Here is a 26,547-nt window from a genome sequence, read left to right as displayed (position 1 = left end):
GAGTGGTATCCCATTGTGTAAATATACCACAATTTCTGTATCCATCCCAGAAGCAGAAAGACACAGATGGTATATACTCACTTGTAAGTGCATATAAGACATATAATATAGGATAATCATACTATCACAAAAACTATACACCTAAAGGTGCTAATCAAGAAGGAGGACCCTGGGTAAGATGATCAATCCTCATTCAGAAAAGCAAACAGAATGGGCATTGGAAGTGGGAAAAAAACAGGGAACAGGACAGGAGCCTACCACAGAAGGACTCTGAAAGACTCTACCCTACACGGTGTCAAAGAAGAGGCTGAGGCTAGTAGCCAAACCTTGGGCGGAGTGTAGGAAATATTACAAAAGAAGGGGGAGATAGAAAGATCCAAGTGGAAACAGGAGCTCCTCAAGGAGAGAAAAAAAATATCTGGGCATATGTATCTTTGTTAAGAGTGATACACCAACCAAGGACCATTCATGGAGATAACCAACAACCCCTGTCCAGATGTAGACTGTGGCAGCTCAGGGACTAAGTGGCTTCCCTTGTCATGGGAACAGGGACTGTCTCTGACATGAACTCAGTGGCTGGCCTTTGATGACCTCCCCATGAGGGGGATGCAGCCTTACCAGGCCACAGAGGAAGCCAATGCAGCTACTCCTGATGAGACCTAATAGACTTGGACTAAATGGAAGGGGAGGAGAACCTCTCCAATCAGTGGACTGGGGGAGGGGCATGGGTGGAGAAGAGGAAAGGAGGGTGAGATTGGAAAGGGACCATAGAGGGGGCTATAACTGGGAATCAAAGTAAATAAAATGTAATTAATAAAAAGATGACAATACAGCCACTCCTGATAGACTAAGATCAGAAGGAAGGAGAAGAGGACCTCCCCTATCAGTGGTCTTGGGGAGGGGCATGTGTGAAGAAGGGGGAGGGAGGGTGGGATAGGGTGGGGAGGAGGGAAGGGTTTATGGGGGAATACAAAATGATTAAAGTGTAATTAATAGTAAAAAAAATAAAAAAATTAAAGAACTCCTACTCATGAAGTTCTTTATTTCTGACCACAGAACCTTTCGTCTTTGTGTCTTTGAATAAGGAGGAAGCAATTGTGTATGAACTGCCAGAAATATGATTAAAACCTGACATTGTCAAATTCAGTAACTGTCAGCAAATGTGACAAACATAAACAGGAGAGGAGCATAAATTAGACAACAGTCCCAGAAAAGGAGATAGAAACTGCAGGTTCTCACGTGAGGAATTTATGATAGAGAATGAAGGCTGCTTCTTCTTTTCCACATTCATCCAGGTCAGCCGCCATTTGGAAGAAGTCATCTCTCAGGCTCATGTAAGAAGCCTTGGAAAATTTTTTGTTGATTTTGATGTCCTGCCCTAGAGCGCTTAAGATCTGGAACCGCTCTTGGGGAGGTAGACTGACATCATCGTGTCTGAGGATGGTCTAAGACAAAAGAGAAGACAGGAAACATCAAAACCCATCTCCTGCCATTCATCCTCCTGCTGTTCCAGCTAGGTAGTACACAATGTTTGCTTGTGTGTGCTTCTGTGTGTGTGTGTGTGCCACATGCATGTGTGCCAGCTTGTGTGACAAACCTCTCCCTAAAGAAATTAGAGCAAATAAAACATCATTTGTTTTAATTCACCTCAATAAATTTAGTAAACAGACATAGCATGGGATCCCCTTAATATGGTAGTAAAGTGACAGATTCCAGACCTGGGATCTCTGTGCCCCTTGAAAACACAATGTAAAGGTAGCATGTAACTCAAAAACGGGTCCTTACAAACAGCCTCTTTATTGAGATTTGCACCATGACTTTACATAGATGTTGCTATAATGTTCTTTTGGAATGTATATCATTTACCCTTGTTCAGTCAAATGCTGATTTCTCTACCCCACTATCTGGTTTCAATCAGTAGGGACACCACATTGTAATATTCACCTCTCTCAAGTTTGTGTAACCATGCCACCATGTACTCTGTGTTGTCAATAAAACAACCAGCCATTGTAGTACAATGGGGAGAATAGGGTGAGACACCCTGGTCCAGAGGGCAGAGGAAGGAAGCAGGAGGGTAGGGGCAGAGGTGAGCAGGAGAGAACTTTGAACCACGTGGAGAGATGAACAGACCTAAAATATGACTAAAAGCAAGTATAATGGGTAAAATCTGAGTGGTAGGAAACTATGCCGGTTTGGAGATTTAGGATGGAGAAACCATTGTCCAGCATTGTGTTGTAGGTTAATTAAATGAATTTTAGTCTCTGTGTGGTGATTTGGGTATATAGAAGGTTTAGGAATAACCACTGCTTAACCAAAATATATATCAATAGTAAATATTAAATACCTACAACACATAGCTATGAGTGGTTGTGCACACATTGGAGGATTGTGCATACACATAAAACCATCACTCACCACAGAGACTTCTCCTGATATTACCAAGCAATTAGGGAGCACCTGAGCTTGGAGGAACCCATATCCATGTATTCCATAAGTCAATCCCAGCTAGAAACACAAGGTTTGGGGATTGGGTGTTCCCTGTAATTTAATTAGTATTTGTGATGCTCAAATCTTCAAGAACATCTGAGTGACAATGAGGAATGAAAACTCAGTTCCTGCTGTTGAAGGACTTTGGGAACCAAGGCTGAGAAGCAGCAGAAAGAAACAAACCTTTGAGAACTGACAACACCTTGGACCACAGCATTTCACAATCCTATACTGAATGAGTTCAGGGGAGTCAGGGTGTTTCAGAGCAGAAATGCAAAGTACTCTAAAGACTACGTATATACAGTATTGACCTCCTTTCTCTATCCCACTGACAGTGTAAAGAAAAGGTGATATATTCTCATTCTAGCTCTTTAGTTTAAAAACAGAGACACTAGGATTTTAAAGTTGCCAAATATGATTTCATATAAAGTATCTTCATGGTAAAATGCAATGAGACTTACCACATTTGTTGTTCCAGTAGTGACAGGTCCTTTATTATCTAGACAGCTCTGGTGGTCTGATTGTCTAGGTATCACAAAGTTTCCTCCTGTCAACAGATGAAAAAGATTTTAGGAAAGGAGACCTTTGCTTCTCTGGGAGTTAATGTTAATATACATTAAACTACATCTAACTTGTTGAAGTAATGACAACTATAGCCATGAAAATACAGGTTTTTTTATCCTGCAGTTCATTGACTGAGGCAGGATGGTAGTCACAACCTCCATTGAAGAGTGAACACTTAAAAACAATTTTAATTGAAAAAAACAGGATTAAGTCATTGCTTTTCAAAATAATGGAATTGGATTCAAGATGGCAGCAGCTACATGCATCCTAAGGACTTTGGAGGAGCCAGAAGAAGCCTAAGAGACCCATGAAGGCTCAGAGGAAATACACTGCAGCAGATTACAAGTTTACAGAGAACACACTATCTTCAGAACAACTAAAAATGCCATGTTTTTGGAGATTATGTTTTGAAAAAGTAGTCACATGAAAATAGAGAAAATAAAGATGACTGAGCAGAGTCCCATGCATGGGGAAAAGAAAAGTGAATCTACAGCCACAGGAGATGGCACTGGTGGAAGATGGATAAGGGTTCATTTTCTGGAAAGGGCCTCTTCAAAAGACCTCCACTCTCAGTATTATAGCAGGAGGCCATGGTGGTGCCAGTGGTGCTTGCCTCATCCAGAAACCATGTGGCAGTGCATGTTTTCTTAGCCTCTACACCAAAAGAAAAATACAGTTTAGGAAGGATGCCATTGAAGTGAGTTCTTAAAAATTGTGATCAAGTGAGTATATACAATATGTGTCTTTCTGAGTTTCTTCATTCAAGATGATCTTTTCTAGTTCCCACCATTTGTCTGCAAATTTCATGTTTTCCTTCTTTTTAATTCCTGAGTTATTCCATTGTGTAAATGTGCCACACTTACTGTATCCATTCCTCCACTGAGGGACATCTAGGTTTTTTCCAGATTCTGGCCATTACAAATAAAGCTTCAATGAACATAGTTGAGCAAATATCCTTATTGAATGATGGCACATGTTATGGGTAGTGGTATAGCTGGAGCTTGAAGTAGCAGTATTTCTAATTTTCTGAGAAAGGGTCAGATTGATTTCCAAAGTGGTTGTACAAGGTTACATTCCCACCACATTACCATTTAGTGGAAATTTGCCATATATTATAGGAAAACATATTAAAATCTATAGTCTTAAAAAATCCACAAGGAGAGCAACAAAACCAAAAAATCTGAGCACAGGGGTCTTTCCTGAGACTGATACTCCAACCAAGGAGTATGCATGGAGATAACCTAAATCCCATGCACAGATGTAGCCCATGGCAGTTCAATATCCAAGTGGGTTCCATTTAATAGGAACAGGGACTGCCCCTGACATGAACTGATTGGCCTGCTCTTTAATTACCTCCCCCTGAGGGGGAAGCAGCATTATCAGGCCACAGAAGAAGACAATGCAGCCACTCCTGATGAGACCTCATTGACTAGGATCAGAAGGAAAGAAAAGAAGACCTCCCCTATCAGCGGACTTGGAGAAGGGCATGCATGCAGAGGGTGGAGGAAGGGAGGGATTGGGATGGGAGGAGGGAGGGAACCACAGGGGGGATACAAAATGAATAAAGTGTAATTAATAAAGAATTTTAAAAAAATCTGAACAAGGAGGATCCTAGGGAAGATGCATAATCCACATTCAAAAGGACAAATAGAATGGACATCAGAAATAGGAGAAGACAAGGAAAAGAACAGAAGCCTTCCATAGTGGACCTCTGAAAATCTCTACCCACCAGAGTATTGAAGCAGATGCTGAGACTCATAGCCAAACTTGGGGCAGTGTGCTGGAATCCTTATGGAAGAAGAGGGTAATTGAAAGAAGTGGAATGGACAGGAACTCCACAAGGTGAACAACAGAGCCAAAAAACCTGAGCCCGGGGTGGCGGGGGGAGGTATGCAGAGACCAGTATTCCAACCAAAGACGATGCATGGAGTGGATCTAGAACACTTGTTCAAACGAAGTCCATGTGCTGTTCAGTTTCCAGGTAGGTTCCCTACTAAGGCTATAGGAGATGCCTATGACATGATCTCAGTGGCTAGCTCTTTGATCACCTCCTCTGTGAGGTGCAGGCATGCGAGGACACAGAGGGAGATGATGCAGCCAACCTTGATAAGACCTGATCAGCTAGAGTCAGATAGAAGTGAAACAGTCTTTCCCTATAGGGTAATAGGGAAAGGGCATAGGGTTAGAAGAGGGAGGGTGGGAGAGACTGGGAGGAGAAGAGGGAGGGGGCTGCAGAGGGGATACAAAGTGAATAAATTGTAATCAATCACCCAAAAAATCAATAAGAAAAAAAATGTGATCAAGGTAATGAAGTATAGAACTCTTCAGGATTGATGGCGTCTGCTTGGGGATGGGGTCAGGGTGAGGCAAGTTTTACTTTGTATGACATGCTTTCCAGGAACTCATTAAGGAGCAGAAAATTCTAACCATGAACTAGTGGTTACCCAGCTACCTCAGACCCCCACAAGCTCAGGTGGCACCTCTGAACAAGCAGTCCTGGCACTAACACTACTTTTAGAGGGTTTGTCTGGAGGATCAGAGCAGGAAACACAGCTGCTCTTGTGTCCTAGACCTGGAACACAGACCCATTTCTCCATCCTGAAGGCCCAGTTTTAACTGTAAACACCAGGACCAGGAGGGTTACTCACTGACCACTGAGTAGAACACAGCTGCCTATCTAGCCAGGTCAGCAAGGTAACCCTCCTCCTCCTAGAGGGTTGGCAACACTGGTGTAGAACTGCACCAGCTTTCAAATAGTATCTTGCCCCTCCGTTCACCTTTTACATACACCTCTCCCCTCCCCCATGTGTTTCAGCCAAAACAGTGCCAGGAATTCTCTGGTTTCCTTCTCTTTTCTTTGCTCTTAAAGACTCAATACCCCAGGGAACCCTAGACCCTGCCAGCCTATTTTATCAAAAAGAATGTGAAGGTACATTTAGTGAGTTCATGAGTAACTGCTCAGTCGAAAGTCACAACCCTAGGGAATTTCAAATCCAAGACCACAGAAGAAGACCATCTTGTCATTCTGTAGATTCCCCTTTATCCCACATCATTTTGAAGCTTCCCAACTTGGGAAGATGTCCAATTAAATAAACATTAAAGATCCATTTCCTACCTGACATTGTCACAGAGGTAAATAGGAGCAAAGGGATAGGGTCTGGATAAAGGGATGAGATAAAGGTTTGTTGGGTTTCACAAGAAAAAATCGCGTGTGCACAGGATCAGAGATACTGGACACTGAGGAGTTTGTTTACTCGTCTCCATGGAAACCTCGAGATTCTATCAGGTGCTGATTGGCTGAGAGGGAGAATGATGTCATGAAATAGGTAAAAGCCAGTAACAGTTTCATGAGCCATGTATTAAAAGGGCCAAGTGGACACCCTGCTTGAGAGAAAGGCTGAGCAGACCTACATGCCTCAATCTGGGCAGCTGAAAGCACACAACTCACAGATGACAGTTCCTGTTTACAAGACTCTTAGTTCAGGAAAAGTGTCCCATATTTCTTTTCAGGTGGTCATTAATAAAGTCCTGTGTCACTGAAAAATGACTTTCACATTATCAGAGAGTTCATTAGGATTTCTTAAATGCACAGCTATATCCTTAGTCAAGTACTTACTGTGAAAATGCCCCACGACCAAGGCAACACTTGAACAAAAAGCGTTTAATCATTCCTTGCTTATAGTTTTACACAGCTCATCTCTGATGTCTTGTCAGTAAGCAGTTCATCTTGTTGTCATTCTTTAGCAGAGCTGAGCTTTTCATACTGAACCACAAGAGGCAGGCAGAGAGAGACAGAGACAGAGACAGAGACAGAGACAGAGACAGAGACAGATAAACAAAGATAGAAACAGACAAAGACAGAGATACAGAGACCCCATTCTGTCTGGTCACTTCCACTGGCATATTAAACCTCAAACCACAACCTCCTATAATACAAATCTAAGAGGAATTTTTTTATCTTTTTATCTTTTATCTTTTTTTTTTTTTTTTTTTTTGCTGACATCTATTTATTTTGATGTTATCTTATTTCACACCATAAAGTATTTTTCCACAGTGGCCCTCGACATTTGGGAACTTGATGCACCAATTGTCAGTACCCAGCGTGTTTGTTCTGGGGTGAGAACCTCTAAAACAACCTTCCAATAGCTCAGTATTACATTTATTGCATTTATTAGAATTCATAATGACCTGAAGAATTATGTTGTCCAAAGTGGTAGACACTAGCTGCACATGGCCATCCAAATTTAAATGAATGAAAACCAAATGGAATTTAAAACTGAGCTCTTTGGTCATTCAAGTTACACTTCAGGTGCTCATCAGCAAATATGATCTGTGGCTACAGCACTGAACAGCACAGTGTAGACCATATGGGTATTACAGAATGTCCCACAGTACAAGTGAATCACACACACACACACCTACCTAGATATGATTCAAGTGTGTACTGAGGAGCAATAATGCATTCTCGGCAACGGGGATACACCTGCACCCCTCTGTATCCACAGAGGACTGAGCTATGTACTGACAAGCATAAGCACTTGAGCTCCAGACACACCCTACATCCCAGTGACCCAGAAAGAAGATATGGGTTGAAGATCAAGATTTATTCCCCACTGATGCCTCTTTTGGTGAACTAGGCTGGCAATTCCTTCTCTTGTAGGTGTCACAGCATAAAACCAGAAATCTTTTCAGATCTCACCTCCTCTGGCTTTTATTCAAGAAATGCCTTTATTTCAGTGACTTCAAGCTTTTATTTTGAGGGTTTTTTGCTGGACATTTGTCTTTCTGTGCATCGTATTCTCCCTAATGTTTTGATTGCATCCTTTTCTTTGATTGACCACGCCTTGGCTTCAGAAGTCTTTTTCTAATTATCATCCAATCACTACTTTGTAGAAAAGGATCCTTGAGCCCAGAATCTTAGAATCCAAGCCTAAAATAATCCATAAGCTTCCTACTTTTTTCTAAAAAGGATCAGGCATGTTTGTTAAGTAAAAGTAAAGTGGTATGTGTCGGTTAGCTGTATAACAAACAACCCCTAAATCTCAACTACACAAAACAATTCTACCATTCATTCTGAAGTGGCAGCAGTGACTCGGAGGAAGATTTCAATGGTGTCAGAAAGAAACAAGAGAAACATGCCAGGTTCCTAATTGCTGGATTTAGAGCTGGCAAGCCATCACATCTGCTCTCATAAAAGTAACCATATTGCCATGCTCAAAGCCAAGGCACAAGAAGAGTCATTCTGCATTATATAAGAAGAATTACAAGTTACCTAGACTGTGATGTGAGTCCCTGGTAGAGTGAGAATCACATCCAATAATCCGGTCCTCTGCATTGAGTTACACATATTATGCAGTTGTTAGGGGGAAAAAGTGAGCAGATAATCAATTATAGCTCCCACTGGTAAACCTCCAACTCAGTGAATGAGCTCTGAAGTATCATGTATCTGTTGCTATGTAGAAAACTGTTCCAGGATTCCATGACATCAAAAAACCACCATATCATTTTGTTTATAATTTTGTGAGTGAGAAATTTGAGCTCAGCTCAGTGGGATAATACTTCTAGCCTGGGATGTTGCTGTCTGTGTTTACTGAATGTCTCAAGTAAGAAACCTGTGCCTCACTTCCTCCAACTGGGTGACCCAAGCTTGTTCACATGGTGGCAAAAGTGTTCCTAGACTAACACTAGACAAATGAGGCCTCCTAAAACTCAAAGACTTAGAATCGGTACCCACCAGTTTGTTGCATCCTATATCTTCCTCAAAAAAAAAAGTCATGTTAGATCTAAAAGATGCATAAACAATAGAATCTTTTTCTAGAGCAGTGGTTCTCAACTTTCTTAATGCTGTGACCCTTTAATATAGTTCCCCATGTTGTAGTGATTACTAACCAAAAAATTATTTTTGTTCCCATGTCCTAATTGTAATTTTGGCTCTATCTAGTAGACTGCAGAGATATTATAGTTCTTTGAGCGTGTACCATCTACAAAAGTGGTTCTCAACCTGTGAGTCATGATTTCTTTGGGTTTCACTATCAGAATTTTATTATCTTACAAGTTCATACCTGCTAACCATTCCCAGACAATTCTTTATTGGAGAATAAACATTTAAATATATGAGCTTCATGGGGATATTCCAATTCAAATCACCAGAAAGTGATAGAAGATGAAAGGAAACTTCTAGGCTGAATGAAGATAGTCATCCTGATAGTTTGTAATTCCATGTAATGATTAAAGTCACAGCAACTTTCAAGAACCAAAGGACAGTACTGACAATCTCCTTTGGGGAAAATGTAGATTATTTACATAATGGAGTATTATTCAGTTAAAAAATGATATCATGATATTTTCAGGCAAATGGATAAAATGGATAAATGGATGGTTTTCAGGTAAAAACTCCTGGGTGAAGTAACTAAAATAGAGAAAGATAAATATGGTGTGTATTCACTTATCGGGGAATATTACTCATTAAATAAATAATCACAATGGTACATTCCATACACCAAGAGAGGTTAGCTATAGAGGAATAAACTAGTAGGGGACTCTTGGATCTCCCTGAGATGGAGAAATAAAATAGATTTTACAGGTGGAATTGGGACCTGTAGGGGAAGGGAATGGGTGGATGAGGTGAGGAGTGGCAAGGAGATAGGGTAGAGGAAGTGAATCCTGAAAGATACAGCTTGAATAGAGGGCCATCTGAGAGATGATATAGAAACCTACTGAGTCGGAAACATCCTAAGAAGGAGATCCTAAGAAGGTCTCCTAATAATGGGTGATAAAGTCCCAATAAGCCATCTATTGTGATCAAACCAGTCTTCCAATTGTGTGATTGGGTTGCAGTTAATTGAGTTGTTGTTCCAGGGTATCCAGTGGAGATTTCCAAAGAAACCAGGCTTTTGTTATTAAAATATATTGCTCTCTGCCAACTGAGAGATCAGTGCCATATTCTTCCATCCACTGAGATCCTTCCTTCTGTGGCAAGTGGGATTATATACAGAGACCCACAGTCAGCTATTATGCAGAAAGAGATATAAAACACACAGCTCTAAATGGGGTTTCCCTATGAAATTCTCCCTCCCCTCAGAGCACTGGGAACCCTGCAGAAGAAGAGGCAGGAAGAGTGTCAGATGTTGAGGGGATGGAGGACACAATGAGAACACAACCTTCTGAATCAGGCCACAGAGGAAGATGATGCAGCCAGCTTTGATAAGACCTGATGAGCTAGGGTTAGATAGAAGGGGAGGAGTCCTTCCCTATCAGGGAACTAGAGAAAGGGCATAGGGGTAGAAGAAGGAGGGTGGTTGGGACTGGGAGGATAAGAGGGGGCTGCAGAGGGGATACAAAGTGAGCAAATTGTAATCAATCAATGAATAAATAAAAAATTGCGATCAAGGTGATAAAGTATAAAGCCCTTCAGGATTGATGGCTTCTGCTTCAGTTGGGCCAGGGTAGGGCAAAAAGGAACGCAGTTCTCTTTAAGGGCCTTGGCACTGAGACTTTGACCATCTTCCAATCAGTGTATTAACAACACATACTTGAATTGATGTATTTTTTTTTAATTTACTTTGAGTGTGACAAATGGGTAGGAATGTGAACCTGAGAACAATGGAAAAGGAGTGTAATGTAGATTGTATGAAATTCCCACATAATCAATAAAAATAATATGTTGACAATTTTTTACAATGACTTATCACAGTGAGAAAAGATTCTTCTCAAGGAGGGCTGAGTTTTACTTTGTAAGGCATGATTTACAGGAACTCATTATGGATCAGAGTATTCTAACCATGAACTAGTGGTTACCCAGCTACCTCAGACCAACATGAGCTCAGGTGGCATCTCTGAACAAGCATTCCTGGCACTAGCACTACTTTTAGAGAGTTTATCTGGAGGATCAGAGCAGGAAACATAGCTGCTCTTGTGTCCTAGACATGTAACATGGACCCATTTCTCTGTCCTGAAGGCTCAGTTTTAACTGTAAACACCAGGACCAGAAGGGTTGCTCACTGACATCTGAGGAGGACACAGTTGCCAATCCAACCAGTCAGCCAAGGCATCCCTGCTTAGAGAGGATTGGCAACACTAGTGTGGAATGGCACCGGCTGTCAGAAAGTATCCTGCCCCTCAGTTCTCCTTTTATATATAGCTCACTCTCTCTCTCATCTCTCTCTCTGTCTTCTCTCTCTCTGTGTCTCTCTTTCTCTCTCTTTCTCTCTCTCTCTCTTTCTGTTTCAGTCAAAACAATGCCAGGAATTCTCTAGTTTCCTTCTCTTTTCACTGTTCTTAAGGACTCAATACCCCAAGGAACCCTAGACCCTGCCAGCCTATTTTATCAAAAAGAATGTGAAGGTTCATTTAGTGAGTACATGAGTAACTGCTCAGTTGAAAGTCACAACCTTAGGGAATTTCAAATCCAAGACCACAGAAGGAGACCATCTTGTCATTCTGTACATTCCCCTTTATCCCACATCATTTTGAAGCTTCCCAACTTGGGAAGATGTCCAATTAAATAAACATTAAAGATCCATTTCCTACCTGACATTGTCACAGAGGTAAATAGGAGCAAAGGGATAGGGTCTGGATAAAGGGATGAGATAAAGGTTTGTTGGGTTTCACAAGAAAAAATCGCGTGTGCACAGGATCAGAGATACTGGACACTGAGGAGTTTGTTTACTCGTCTCCATGGAAACCTCGAGATTCTATCAGGTGCTGATTGGCTGAGAGGGAGAATGATGTTATGAAATAGGTAAAAGCCAGTAATAGTTTCAGGAGACATGTATTAAAAGGGACAAGTGGGACACCCTGCTTGAGAGAAAGGCTGAGCAGCCCTACATGCCTCAATCTGGGCAGCTGAAAGCACACAACCCACAGATGACAGTTCCTGTTTACAAGACTCTTAGTTCAGGAAAAGTGTCCCATATTTCTTTCAGGTGGTCATTAATAAAGTCCTGTGTCACTGAAAAATGACTTTTACATTATCAGGGATTTCATTAGGATTTGTTAAATGTACAGATATGTCCTTAGTCAGTGAAGTACTTTCTGTGAAAATGCCCCATGACCAAGGCAACACTTTGAACAAAAAGCATTTAATCATTCCTTGCTTATAGTTTTACACAGCTCATCCCTGATGTCTTGTCAGTAAGCAGTCATCTTGTCATTCTTCAGCAGAGCTGAGCTTTCTATACTGAACCACAAGAGGCAGGCAGAGAGAGACAGAGACAGACAGAAACAAAGACAGAGAGACAGAAACTCCATTCTGTCTGGTCACTTCCACTGGCATATTACACCTCAAAGCACACTCTCCTATAATATTACTCCAATAGGATTTTATTTTTTCTTTGAGAGATGTATCCGTTTCTGTAATTCTATACTCAGCACCTGAGATTCTCTCTTTCATCTCTTGTATTCTATTGGTGATGTTTACCTTTGTGGTTCCTGATCTTTTCATTAAGTTCTCCAGCTCAGGGTTTTCTCTGTTTGTGTTTTCTTTATTGATTCTAATTCTGTTTTCATGTCTTGCACCATTTCCTTCATCTGTTTGAATGTGGATTCCTGTCTTTCCATGATGGCTTCTATTTTTTTTTTTTGTTTTTGTTTTTTTAATTATTTTTATTATTACAGTTTATTCACTTTGTATCCCCTTTATGCCCTGTACCTCCCTCTGTCCTCTCATCAGAATCCCACCCTCCCTCTTCCCCACCTGTGTAGCTCTCCCAGTCCACTGATAAGGGAGGTCGTCCTCCCCTCCTTTCCTCTGATCCTAGTCTATCAGGTCTCATCAGGAGTGGCTGCACTGTCTTCTTCTGTGGTCTGGTAAGGCTGCTCCCCCTCAGGGGGAGGTGATCAAAGAGCAGGCCAATCAGTTCATGTCAGAGAACAGTCCCTGTCCCCATTACTATGGGGCCACTTGGACACTGAACTTCCATGGGCTACCTCAGTGCAGGAGTTCCAGGCCATCTCCATGAGTGGTCCTTGGTTGAAGTATCAGTCTTGGAAAAGACCCCTATGCCCAGACTTTTTGGATCTGTTGCTGTTCTTGTGAAACTCCTGTCTTCTCCAGGTCTTACTAAGATCATCCTGAGTGAGGTATCACAGAAGCAGAAAGACACATAGGGTATATACTCATTTATAAGTGGATATTAGACATATAATATATGATAAACATACTAAAATCTGTACACCTAAGGAAGATAATCAGGAAGGAAGACTCTAGATAAGATGTTTAATCCCCATTCAGAAAGGCAAAGAGGATGGACATCAGAGAAGGGAGAAAACAGGAAACAGGACAGAAACCTACCACAGAGGGCCTCTGAAAGGCTCTACCCTGCAGGGTATTGAGGCACATGCTAAGACTCAGCCAAACTTTGGGCAGAGTGCAGGGAATCTTTGTTTTTTGTTTGTTTGTTTGTTTTCTTCTCTATATTCCACCAATTTTGCCTCTGCCTGTGCCTCTATTTATTTGGCTTTATTTGCCTGTCTTTCTTTGAGAGTTTTGTTCTTCTCCTCTTTATGTGCCTCTAATAACTGGATATATATAGCTTTAAAATAATTTTCTTGTGTTTGCAATGGATTAAAATATCTGTTTATTTTAGGGGTTATTGTTGAAGCCAAGATGTTGTGATTTTTGTTGGATGTATTCTTATGCCGATCTCTAGCCATCTGCTTATCTGTAATCTTCACTGTTTGTTCCTGGAGTCTGTACTTCAGACTGTGTCTGTCTGTCTCTGGTGTCTGGAGTATTCCTCAGCCAAATGAGAGAGGTCTACTAGCTTGAGAGTGGAGGTTGATGTTTCAGTGGTAGCTAAGGAAGGAAGGTCTAGGCACATGCACAAGCATGGGCATGTGCTTGGCAGGTGTTTCTTGAGAGAGAATGCTAGAGCTTGTAGATGCTTGAAGGGTGGAGCTTAAGCACTGGAGGGGGTGCAGGTGCTGAAGCTGTGTGCATGTGCAATGCGTGTGTGCTGATGCCTGAAAGGCATCAGTGGCCTACAGGCCTGTTTTACTGTCCTCCTGGTATTCAGATCTGTCTGGGCTCCAGGAATTGTTTTCCTGGACTCCACTGGAAGACCCACAAACATGGGCTTCAATGTTGAGAACACTGTCCCAAGGAACCCTATGTTTCCCACAGTAGGGGTGTGGTTGGAAGGGATCAGATGTCTGGCTTCTATCATAGTGGGAACCTTGTTCTGAGTCTCTGCAAGCACTCACTTGAAGGCACACTCACTTGGTAGCAGGCCTAATCAGAACCCATAGGTGATCCTTCCATTCTCTTCTCTCAGGTTTGGACCCACAGAGATAAATGAGAGTGCAGGAGATTCATGAGCTCAGTGGTTCCACTGTTTGGCCATTGTGCAGGTATGCCCCTGTAGCCTCAGTCACAGAGTGTGCAGAGGATCCTGCTTGTGCTAGCCGCTGTCCAGCCCCAGTGGCAGCTCTGGGAGGCCAGCCTATGTCTTTCCAGTCACTGAGTGTGGAGGCTTGAGCTTGGGGCAATCACTGCAGTCTCAGCCAGGCAGTCTCAGTGCTTGGGTAGAGGCCACTGCTGGCTACCTTGCCAAACAGGGATACTCATGCTTAGGGAAAGGGGAAGGGCAGGGGTTGATACTCTCCACTCTCAGTCACAGGAGACATCCACAGGTGACCTGGATCCAAACTATCCCAGCTCACAGGTTGTCCCCTTTCGCCCTGGAAGTCTCAATGTGGATATTCTGGCTTCAGCTGCCCCTCCACTCACCAATTGCGGAGTTTCAGATCCTGTACACCTCAGATACGGTGCACACCGGTTGCCACCATCTTGGATCACCCTATTATCTTTATTTTGTGAAAATTCTAACAGTTGTAACTAACCTCAGCTTTCACAGCACGGAGACAGATTCCCAAAGTTGATGATGATGTTATGTAACAAAACTCACAGAGTAAATGGCTTTGCTCATTATTACAACACAGACCTTTATTATGACTCTTTATTATTCCCCACCTTAGTCTCCTTACTAAATTTGAAAACTAAGACTGTTAACTTAAGAAAAACTGGTTGTTTCTTTAGAAGAAGTAGGATGGGCTTCCCTCATGATTAAAAATCTTATCTTTCTGGCAATGAGATTAAAGGTTGAATTCCCTCCTGACCAGTGGTGTCTATTGTTGAAAGTCTATACCTCAGACTGCAATCACTTCTACAAACCTTTAACTGTTTTGCCCTCAGAATAGAGCAACAAAATACTGTCAATTGGACAAGTCAGTAAAACAAATGGTGCCTGTTGCTAAGGTTTAGCCACTGCTTGGTTAGCTCAAGCTAAAAAGAGTTGCATGGCTCTGTGTTCCTCCATGGACCTGCTAATGACCGAAGGTCTTGAGGCTTTCCCTTCTGTAGCTGAGCTTTGAAGTTTTCTTCATGGAAATGCACACAGCATACCATTTTCCAACCCAGGTACATCACCAATGGACAAGAACACCATTTTCAGTTCAGGATACTGTATGTCTGTGCAGCTCATCCAGGGAAATTCAAATTATATGCCATGAAATTAATAACCAAAACAGCACCTAAGCAAGAGTGAAATGAAGAGCAAAACATATATTTCACTCCAATACAAAAGGACTTAATCCTTTAAGAGTACATTGCCAGTTCATTGCTTGTTCCATAATCCATCCACAAGGTCTACAAAGCAGTTAAGCTCAGTCATGCACAAATGATCACAGAAATAACCATGCACAAAATAAGCCTTTGTATTAAAAGGCTATTTGGAATGTCTCAGCTATCTTAAGGTATTCAAAGAGGAAAATAGCCCCCAGGATGCATCAATCAAAAGCATGAGTGAAAGGAAGAACTTGAACTAACCATTTATGAATAAATGAATGCAACTGACTGCAGATGAGGAAGTAACTTGTTTAATGTTCCAAGGTCTTTACATAGGAGAATGTGATTGGGTGTGTGGGCACTAACATGAAAAGATTCACAGACTTTAGTTATAATAGAAAGTAAGGTATCACCCCAAGGTTAACCTCATTTTAATTTATTGATTATATCCTTAATGCACAAGGCTAAGTAAGGTATGTTCTGCTTTAACTAAGTCAGGATAGCATAAGTAAAACATACATGATGAAGCATTGTCTATATATTGGAAAACAAATAAAATAGGGAAAGGATTGTCGCTATTAAGAAAGGACAGATCTTGCTTTGCCTTTTGAGGAAGAAAAACCCACTATCTAAAAAAGAGTAGAATGCCCTTCACTAAGCTGAATAATTTGGAACATACTAATCAAGACGAAACAAGATCAGCGCACATGCTGCCAGCCATCAGGAGAGCCGGTTATCATTCCACAGAACACCTTCATTCAAAGGCTCAGCACACTCATATTCTGAACTCGGTCTCCTGAAGTTTCATTCAGAATGATTCTCCAGTTGTACATCAAACTGCTAGCTCTTTCCCCATCAGCACTTAGGGCAGTGTTGCCCATAATTTAAATCATATCACAGAAACAAAAACATGATACATTAAAATGTTAATCCTGTATTCCACTGTTTCCTTGTCTATAAGTGCAGATAAATGAAAGTATCAACGCTATTGGTTAACTGCTAAAAATGGGATTAACATAAAGAAGAACATGGGCTGGGACATGGTATATAATCAGAAAATATTGAGTTTAACATCATTAATATTAAGGGAAGGAAACTGTTAGAACTTTCACATGCAAACAAAATAATTCAGATAGACAGAACGCTCTTGAAGAGACATGGGATTTATGGCAAAATGTCACTGGGGTCTTTTGTCCTTCAAAACAGAGAAGAAACCTAAAATTTATATTCTACCTTCTATTAGAATGCTCATCATTTAGGACAGAAAGAATTGCCCAGGAAGCTTGTTACAGGTGTGAATCTAGTGAGTGGCATATTTTAGATCTTGATGTTTCCTAAAGATATGTGTTCAAGGGCACCTAGTAAATTGTGCCACTGGGAGAAAATGAAACATTTTAGAGGAGGATTAGTATTTTCTTGATGAAACACCATGAACAAAGCAAGTTAGGGAGGAAAGCGTTTATTTGACTTATACTTCGCTGACAATGTTCATCATCAAAGGATAGGAACTCAAACATGGCAGGAGCCTGATCCAGGCTGACTCAGAGACCATAGCAGAGTGACAGGGTTTGCTTCTTACTGCCTTGCACCTCATGGCTTGCTTAGCATGCTTTATTATAGAACCCAGGACCACCAGCCAGGGATGGCACCACCACAATGGGTTGGGCCCTCCCCCATTAATCATTAAGAAAATGACCTACAAGCTTGTCTATAGCCTGATCTTATGGAAGTATTTTCTTAATTGTGGTTCCCTCCTCCCTGATGACCTTAGCTTGTGTCAACCTTACATGAAATTGGGAAGCACAACTTTTTAGTCAGCCACTGTGAGGTGAACAAGCCTCTTCCAACAATGCTTTTGTCATGATGTACAAGTCTGCCTCAGGCCCAAAGCAAAAGACAAATGACTGTGGACTGAAACATCTGAAACTATAACTGAAATAAGCCTTTCCTCCTTTTAACTTGAATATTTCCGGTATTTCATTACAATGCCAGAAAGCTGACCAACCCAGCAGATCTAATTGGACCCGTAGAATCTGCTTTCCCAGTGATCATGATGCCATGATCATACTGAAAATACAAGCTCTGTAAGGCTTTCCATTGCTTTTTCAATTCATAAAATTTCTTTCAAAGAATGAGATTTGAATCCACTGCATCAGTTTCTATGTCTTCAAAGAACATCTGTTCCTCATATAGACTTTCTAATTCCATAAGTAAATACTGTTTGAAAACACTCAAAGTTTCCTTCTCTTGCTCCAGCAAAATTTCTAAGTTTATGTCTTGAGAAAAATGTTTTCCAAGATGATAATAATCTATGAACTAATAATAACTGAAACTATTTTCAAAAAGAATTGATGGTGTAGAAAATGGCCAGGTAACTTACTCTCCTAGTGCAAAAACTTGGAGTTTCTTGTTAAATACAAAAGCTATTACCAAATCCCCTCATATACTACCCTTCACCAGAATACACATATGAATTAACCTACAGGTTCTTTCTGTGACATTTTATCAAATACTATTAAATAAGTATTTTCAATATGGCAATACACAGTGTAGGTATTGGCATAGGCTATTGATGAAAAACCAGACCTCACACAGCCTCACCAGAATAGTCGGGTTCATTAAACAGAAGTGAAAAGTTGACTCAGTACCTCATGATGCTGGATATACACCTAAGATTTTGCTGAGTTTGTATGAAAACATTTGAAGGCAAATATGAACAGCCAAACTCCTAGGGGATGTTGTGTTGAGTAGTAAGGAGTATAAGCTCTGCATTTGGACTATGCTATCCATCATGTACACAATGTAACTGGGGACAATACTAGTGCCTAACTCCTAGATGTTTGAGTTAACATCACTAATTATTTAATATGTATGAAATACATAGCTTTTCATATATTAGGTGAAGGTATTAAATTTTTATAGTATTGAGTAGTAATATTTATTTAAATCATTTCTAGGAAGTGCCATGTATTTAGTACAAAATTCGCAAGATGACATAAACCCACTGGTTTGTGTTTTCTCTCTTACTCATCACAGCTATATCATTTTGTATTTTAGAACCATTTATCTTGCTGACACTGTCTTTCTAGAATCTGCTTTCTTATATTTTCCCTTAGCCTCTATATTTTTAAGTTATAATGTTTTGAACTTAAAACCAGACCTCACACAGCCTTACCAGTAGAGTTCATTAAACAGAAGTGAAAAGATGACTCAGTACCTCATGATGCTGGTTATACACCTAGGAATTTGCTGAGTTTGTAATAAAGCATTTGAGGGATTGATGAAACAGAATGAGTCATTTTACAAGTGCAACAAAGGGTCTTCAAAGGATTATATGTGTAGAGTCTCAACAGAATGGAGTTCAAAAGTATTACAGTGTTAGTGCTCATTATTCTCCTTCTAAGAGCCATAACACCGTGGCCTTTCATTGTTATAATAATCAAGCTATCCATTGCAAGGCAGAATATTTGAAAATTATAGAAAATACAACATTGAAAGAACAATTATTATTATTACTCATCCAAATAAAAGAGCTAAACTCCTATGCATTTGTCATAACTACATAAACTTATGGAGGATGCTAACCATCAGTGGAAGGTCAACTTGACCAAGTTATGTTAGTACAAGAACTCCTCCCACTGAGAAGTTTCTCATACCCCTCCATGTTTTAGTCCTCTAATATCACCACAAAAAAAAAAAAAAACACAGACATGACAGGTGGTGTAGAGTATAGGAGGATACTAGTACCTGTAAGATATGGAGTAATCTTTTTATGTACATTCATGTCTTTTGGTATCTAGTATTTACACATGTATTCATGTAGTATCCATGTAGAAGAAGCATTGATGAACATCTGGAACCAACAGGATTAATTACTTAGTGTCTCAAATTTTCAACACCAAAAATATAATAACATCAGAATACGGGAAACTAAAGAAGAAATAAGAAAAAAGAAAGTTTGGAAGTAAAATTTTCTTCTTCGTTTTCCTAGCAAATGAGTAACAAAATAAAACCTGGGGGGAGGGGAATTGAAAGACAAAATTTAATCTGTAAAAAGTAGAAGGATCAGTGCTATAGCTGGATCTTGAGGTAGCGCTATTCCTAATTGTCTGAGAAAGCACCAGATTGATTTCCGAAGTTGCTGTACAAGTTTACATTCCCCAATGAAGTAGGGTTCCCTTTTCTCCAAAACCTCTCCAGTATGTGTTGTCACTTGAGTTTTTAGCCATTCTGATGGGTGGAAGATGAAATCTCAGGATCGTTATGATTTGCATTTCCCTGATGACTAAGGATGTTGAGCATTTCTTTAAGTGTTTCTCTGCCTTTCTATATTCCTCTATTGAGAATTCTCTGTTTAGCTCGGTACCCCATTTTTTAATTGGATCACTTGATTTATTGCTGTTTAACTTCTGAAGTTCTTTATATATTCTGGGTATCAGCCCTCTGTCAGTAAAGATCCTTTCTCAATCTGTAGGCTGTCGTTTTGTTCTGATGACAGTGTCCTTTGCTTTACAGTTTTTTTACTTTCATGAGGTCCAATTTATCGTAGCCCATGGCAGCTCAATGTCCAATAGGGTTCCCTAGAGATGGGAACAGGGACTGTCTCTGACATGAACTCAGTGTCTGGCTCTTTGATCACCTCCATCTGAGGGGGGAGCAGCCTTACCATTCCACAGAGGAAGACAATAAAACCAGTCCTGATGAGACCTGATAGGCTAGAGTCAGATGGAAGGTCAGGAGGACCTCCCCTATCATTGGACTTGGGGAGGGACATAGGAGAAGAAGAGAGAGAAGGTGGGATTGGGAGAGGATGGGGAGGGTGCTACAGCTGGAATACAAAGTGAATAAACTGTAATTAATAAAAATAAAATAAAATTACTTTAAAAAGTAGAAGGCTGAAACTAACCCAGCAATATTTGTCTTCAGAGCCCATTACTTTTAAGAAATGAACTATGATTAATACTCATTAGATGATTGTCGGTTTTTGTTTCGTTCTTATCTGTTCACCATTTTACTCACGTGTTGTCCGCTTCCTTATGTTGACACAATATTATTCCAAGAGATTGTTTCCTTATCTCTCATACTTTAATTTAGGTGTTTTGCAGGGCTCGTTGCCTGGCTCTATGTACATTCAACCAAAGTGAAATAAATGCAGTAATTCCACTTCTTCTGTGCTCGGAGAAAATTTGGTATGATTTACTAAGAACATAGTGTTCAGAGAGTATTCTTATTAGCTTTTGGTAAGATCATCTCGGGAATGGCTTTAGGGACACAGGTGCAGGAACTTTCACTGACAGCAGGTTCTGCAGCCAGTGAGTGCTACCTTCCCTCCTGAGGTTAATGTTTTCTAGCATACGCACTCTAGGATCATGCACAAGTTTGGCTTCTGGCTGTATCTCTCACTACGAGAGTTTAAGCCAAACAACTGCTCTTTTTAAAATGAGGTTTCCTCATCTATGATACAGAAAATAATGAAATAATGATAATACCTGCCTGAGAAGATCATGATGAGCAATAAACTAAATAATACTGGCAAAGCTATAATTACATACACAAACAAAGAATTAAGTAAACATTGTCTCTAATTATTTCTAGTCCTCCAGTAGGGTGACTAAAAGGACTGAAAACATGTAAGAGGAGCCTTGCTATTCTGAGGTGTACAGAAAGAGAGAAAGATACCATTCATGAGGTACTTCATAAGTAGAGCTATACTTCAAATATGGTTGTTGATCATATAACCAAATATCAAACAATAGAGTATATAAATTCAACTACATATTGATATAGCTGCATTAAAATCTTAGAGGCAAAATTTTCTCACACATAAAATACTGCCTAGAATTGTTTTAGACATGTGACAATCAACACAGTTGTTTCCTTGTCTCATATAATCTGTGCCTATGTGGGCATTGACTGAACTAACTTCAGGGTTCTGTGTCTTTGTATAGAAATTTCTCACCTGGGAGTCCTTATTGTGTTACATGCTAACCAATGACCTATATTTAATTTAAGTTCATGCGCCAGCTGTTACCATTGCTGATACTTCAGTATTCTACCCTGTGTTTTTAAATCCAGCCAATAAAGCTATGACATGTAGAAACACATTCTGTTGTGCTTAGCTATAAAAAGAGTCCCTCTTATGGCGGTGTCTGCGAACCTTTTAGATTAAGCTGGAATGGATTGTTCCAAGCTCCCTGTTACTCCTTTCTAACTGCTGGTAAATACTCTAGTGTGAGTGTGCTCACTTCTCCATGAGCCCCACTGATATTTACAGCAAGACTGCCACCTCCTCTAAGCCTTGCAAACATGTGCATTTACCAAATACTAGCCGAAGTTTTGTGTCTTTGTCTCATTTTTTTATGGAAAGAATGTAGATAGATAGATAGATAGATAGATAGATAGATAGATAGATGATAAATAGATAGATAGATGATAGATAGATATGTAGATGTGTGTATAACAAAATTTCAAAGGAAAACAAAATTAATACTAAACAGAAATTATTAATAATACTAATATAAAAATAATATTCGGTTAATATTTTTTATTATTTAATTGCTGTCTCTTATTAGTTCTTATATATCAATGTTTATAAATATCTGAAATTATAAGGAGACTATTTTTTAATTTTTTGTTTTCATGTATGTGTATTATAATATTATTCTCTCCTCTTCCTCTTTTCTCTAGCACCTCCTGTTCTCCCTACTCCCTGCCTCCCAATTTATGGCTTCTTTCTTTTTAATTGTTAGTGTGTTTGTCTGTATGTGTGTGTATGTTGAATATATCTGTAAATACAACCTGCTGAGTCTATTTAATGTTTCTCATATGTACATAATTTTAGAGCTGAACACTAGGTGTTACAAAACCAATTGGGGGGCTCATACCTAGGAAAAACTAATTATCCCTCTCTCAACAGCCATTAATTACCTGCAGGCCATCACATAGGAATAGGGCCTCGTGAATTTTCTCCATATACTTGGACATGTCCACTGCTGTTACCATTGCTCAAGTCTTGTTTAGACAACCATATTGGTTTGTTTGTTTATTTGTTTATTTGTGTGCTTGTTTTAAATAAGATAAACACTCTGGATTCTCTTTTCAGAAAGAAACACACATGTATGCATTCACAATAGTGTTTTATATAATTTTAAGAAAGGCTAAAGAGAATTCATTTTTATTCAGTGAGTTCATACTGGTAGAAAGTGGTAGCATCAAGATTTACTATATATTCTAGTTGTTCATGCAAAAGACAAATGCCTTCAGCACATGTATCTCAATGAGATATATAGCTCATTAAATGAAAAAGACACAAGTTACAGGCATGAAGTACATGAAAAATGCCTCATAAACAAGAGTGTTTCAGCAAAGCAAGTGACCAATGAACTCAAGCATCATTTGCTTCTAAAGAATTGTATCTGAGCTATATTCATCCTAAGGGCATGTCCTTGAGCAGCATTTTAAGAACTAGCTATAATAAAAAGAGATGATAATTTTTAACAAAGAGGCTTTAATCTTCCCCAGGGGGAAAGATAACGATCAAGTAGGAAAGATTCTGCTATGCCCATGTATTTAAATTATTAAACCAGCAATCTGAAAAAAAAAAAAAGAAAAAAAGACCCTGTATTTCTAAGGCTGTAAACGCTCATTCAAGGGAGATACCAACATAACCATAAAGTAATATTCATTTTGGTTGTGAGAAAACAGATGCCCAAGGTCACAGCTCAGTTTCACAGATTGTAAGTGTTCTCCTGCTTTCCACACTGACCCATTGCCTTCAGAAAGTGTTCACTGTGGCTTGTACCAATGTTGCTGTTAGCACTATAGAAAATGTTTTGTTTTGTTTTGTTTTTAATCAGTAGGAACAGATGTGTGCTTAATTTTTTTTAACCTCTCATGACTAAATTCACATTCTTTCCAGTTCTTTAGGTTATTTTCAATTAGTGTAATTTACCAGAAGATGATTTGAGAAAAAGAAATGATTAAACTAATACAGGTTGAAAGAAAGTGATCTAATTATGAGTCATGGAGACTCATTCTCACAAAGAAAAAAGAAAAGAAACTTCTAAAAATGAGTGAGCACTTAGATAACTTTAAAGTAATCATATACAGTGAGTATATAATGTGAAGTTGGTTACCTGACTACAGCCTTCAGTGGTAAGCCCATTATTCAACTGTAAATATGCTAATACTCCTTTTACAACCTGGAGTTCTACTTAACCATTTCCATTGGTTCATATTAGTCTATCAATGAGGTATTTAAATCCTAACAATTATCTTCAGAGACAACAGAAAAGTAAAGGGAAAAAATAAAATAAAAAGAAAATAACCACATGGGCAGGTTCTCCTATTAACTGAATACTCTTATTTCCTAGCAGAGACCCAAGAGCTACAGACATCAGCTAAGTAAATAAGCTATTAAGGCTGAAACACAAGGATCAAGCCAGGTAAAACCTCAATCTCAACTGTAGTAAATTTTAGCATAGAAAAGTTTAGAAATATTATTTGTCAGTTTCAAAACTAAGAATATTTATTATGACCACTACTTATATGTGTGGATACATTAAAATCTAGAGCTCAGTATATTCAGAAACTTTGGCAAACTTTCTTGTTTTTGAAACTGTAATGTTTCTGGCTGCCCCCACCAATGTCATGTGTTTACCTTTAACTTGTTGCCCGGCTTCCTTTACATCTCATTGTTTAGTCATTAGTCCCTTCAAACTATGTCTGCTGATTCTCATTTAAAGTAATTGTGTGGGTTTTTTTTTTTTTTTTCTTCCTTTGCTTCATTCTACTCACTTTACTCCAGTTTACTCACATTTAATCAAAGCCTCCATGGGCTTTATGTGACCCAGTTAATCACTGATCATAACATACCATGCTTTCTACCATCACTTGTCTTCCCAACCTAAAACTGGAGTATGAGTATTTTGTCTGGCATGAAATCAGTGACTGGCTTTCTGATCACTTTCCACTGGGCAATGGAGCCTTGCCAGGCCACAGAGGAAGACAATGAAACCAGTCCTGATGAGACCTGATAGTCTAAGATCAGATAAAAGGGGAGGAGGACCTCCCTATCAGTAGACTAGGGGAGGGGCACAGTTGGAACAGAGGAAGGGAAGGTGGGATTGAGAGGAGACAAGGGAGGGGGCCACAGCCAGGATACAAAGTGAATAAATTGTAATAAGCAATAATAATAATAATAATTTTTTAAAAAAGAAAGTCTCCCCGCATCAGATGAAAGCAAAGCTAGAAAGCTCTCCTTGGATACCTTAAAGAATCATCATGAATATTGCTATTGAGTGTATTTATGTATTTAGAAATAAGTTCATATATATATATATGCTTGTTACAAATATTAATGGGAAAGAGGCCATGAATTTGAAGGAGAGCAAAGACAGGTATATAAGAGAGTAAATGATATAGTTATAATCTCAAAAAAAATGATCTTTGTAAGAATGCTACAATGTAGAAGAATTCTATTAAGTGCTTTTAATTCATGTAACAAGCTAAACGTTATTTCAACAGGACGATCTCCATTTCTTCTGAAAACGAGACTTGGCAAACACCTTGCAGTTTATTGTCCTCTTACGTCTTAAAGCCACAGGTTTGCAATGTGAAAATCTGCCACCTTTCCGAAATTTATCAAAGTGACTGATGAGCTCAGAAATTTTTGCTGTATCCTATTTTTACATTACCATATTCACTGCTTCTGTTAGAATACAGAATTCTAAGCTAATTTATACCACATGTTAATCCAAGCCTTGGTAAGTTTGAAAGTTTATCAGATCTTTCAAAGCAATTTAAAATCAATTTTCGGACAAGTGTGCACTGAGGTCCAAGGCTTGGTCTAACTAGTTACTCAGTGATTTGTCAACAATAAAGGGCAAGCTAAGGGTATCAGCAATCTGTGCAGAGGCAGAACTGTTTGTAATGTACTGCTGTGTGGCATAAATGAGGTAGTGATCTGTAGTTTCCTGTGAATATTGCTATTTTAACAATTTCAGTTCTCCTATTAAAAAGTACAATAAATTATTTGCATCTTTACTAAATCTTTTAAAGAGAAAGCTTATGGGAAATGATAATGTTATATATAGTTTTCTACTGTGTTCTCCCTGCTTATAAGATGGCACTTTCTCAGACAATCAGGCAGAATGCCACCTCAAGATCCAGCCATACCACTCCTAGGCATATATCCAAAAGAGGCTCAAGTACACAAAAAGGACATCTGCTCAACCATGTTCGTAGCAGCTGTATTTGTAATAGTTAGGAAACAACCCAGATGTCCCTCAACTGGAGGGATACAAAAATTTTACAATATTTACACAATGGAATACTACTCAGCAATTAAAAACAAGGAAATCATAAAATTTGCATGCAAATGGTGGGAACTAGAAAAGATCATCCTGAATGAGGTATCCCAGAAACAGAAAGACACAGACGGTACATACTCCCTTATAAGTGCATATTAGACATATAATATAGGATAATCATACTAAAATCTACACACCTAAAAAAGCAAGGAGGAGGACCCTGGGTCAGATGATCAATCCTCATTCACAAAGGCAAAGGATGGAACATCGGAAGAGGGGAAAAACAGGGAACAGGATAGGAGCTACCACAGAGGGACTCTGAAAGTCTCCACATAGCAGTGTATCAAACACATGTTCATACTCATAACCAAACTTTGGGCAGAGTGAAGGAAATATTATGAAAGAAGGGCAAAACAGAAAGACCTGGAAGGGACAGAAGCTCCACAAGCAGAGCAACAGAAACAAAAATTCTGGGTCCAGGTGTCTTTTCTGAGACCTAGAACCCCTGCACAGATGTAGGCTATGTTAAATCAGGTTCCAAGAGGGTTCCCTAGTAATGGAAACAGGGACTGCCTGTGACATGGACTCAGTGGCTGGCTCTTTGATCACCTACCCCTGAGC

The 26,547-nt window shown here is 39.5% G+C and overlaps 1 protein-coding gene across 1 annotated transcript in view; it reads right to left on the bottom strand.

Annotated features, from left to right (window-relative positions):
- LOC110540138 (STAM-binding protein-like) overlaps positions 1–22,618 on the bottom strand; it is a 33,383-nt gene extending 10,765 nt beyond the window's left edge. Inside the window, exons 1-2 of the mRNA XM_060388339.1 lie at positions 22,544–22,618; positions 1,240–1,445 (exon numbers count right to left, since the gene is read on the bottom strand). Of these exons, the coding sequence (XP_060244322.1) occupies positions 1,240–1,445; positions 22,544–22,618 (281 nt within the window). The remainder of the gene's footprint in view (positions 1–1,239; positions 1,446–22,543) is intronic.
- Between the last annotated feature and the right edge of the window lie 3,929 nt (positions 22,619–26,547).

Source organism: Meriones unguiculatus, chromosome 7 (assembly GCF_030254825.1).
Source record: "Meriones unguiculatus strain TT.TT164.6M chromosome 7, Bangor_MerUng_6.1, whole genome shotgun sequence".
Classification (NCBI taxonomy): Eukaryota; Metazoa; Chordata; class Mammalia; order Rodentia; family Muridae; genus Meriones; species Meriones unguiculatus.
Note: the sequence above shows the minus strand (reverse complement) of the source record. Positions and strands in the feature narration are given on the sequence as shown.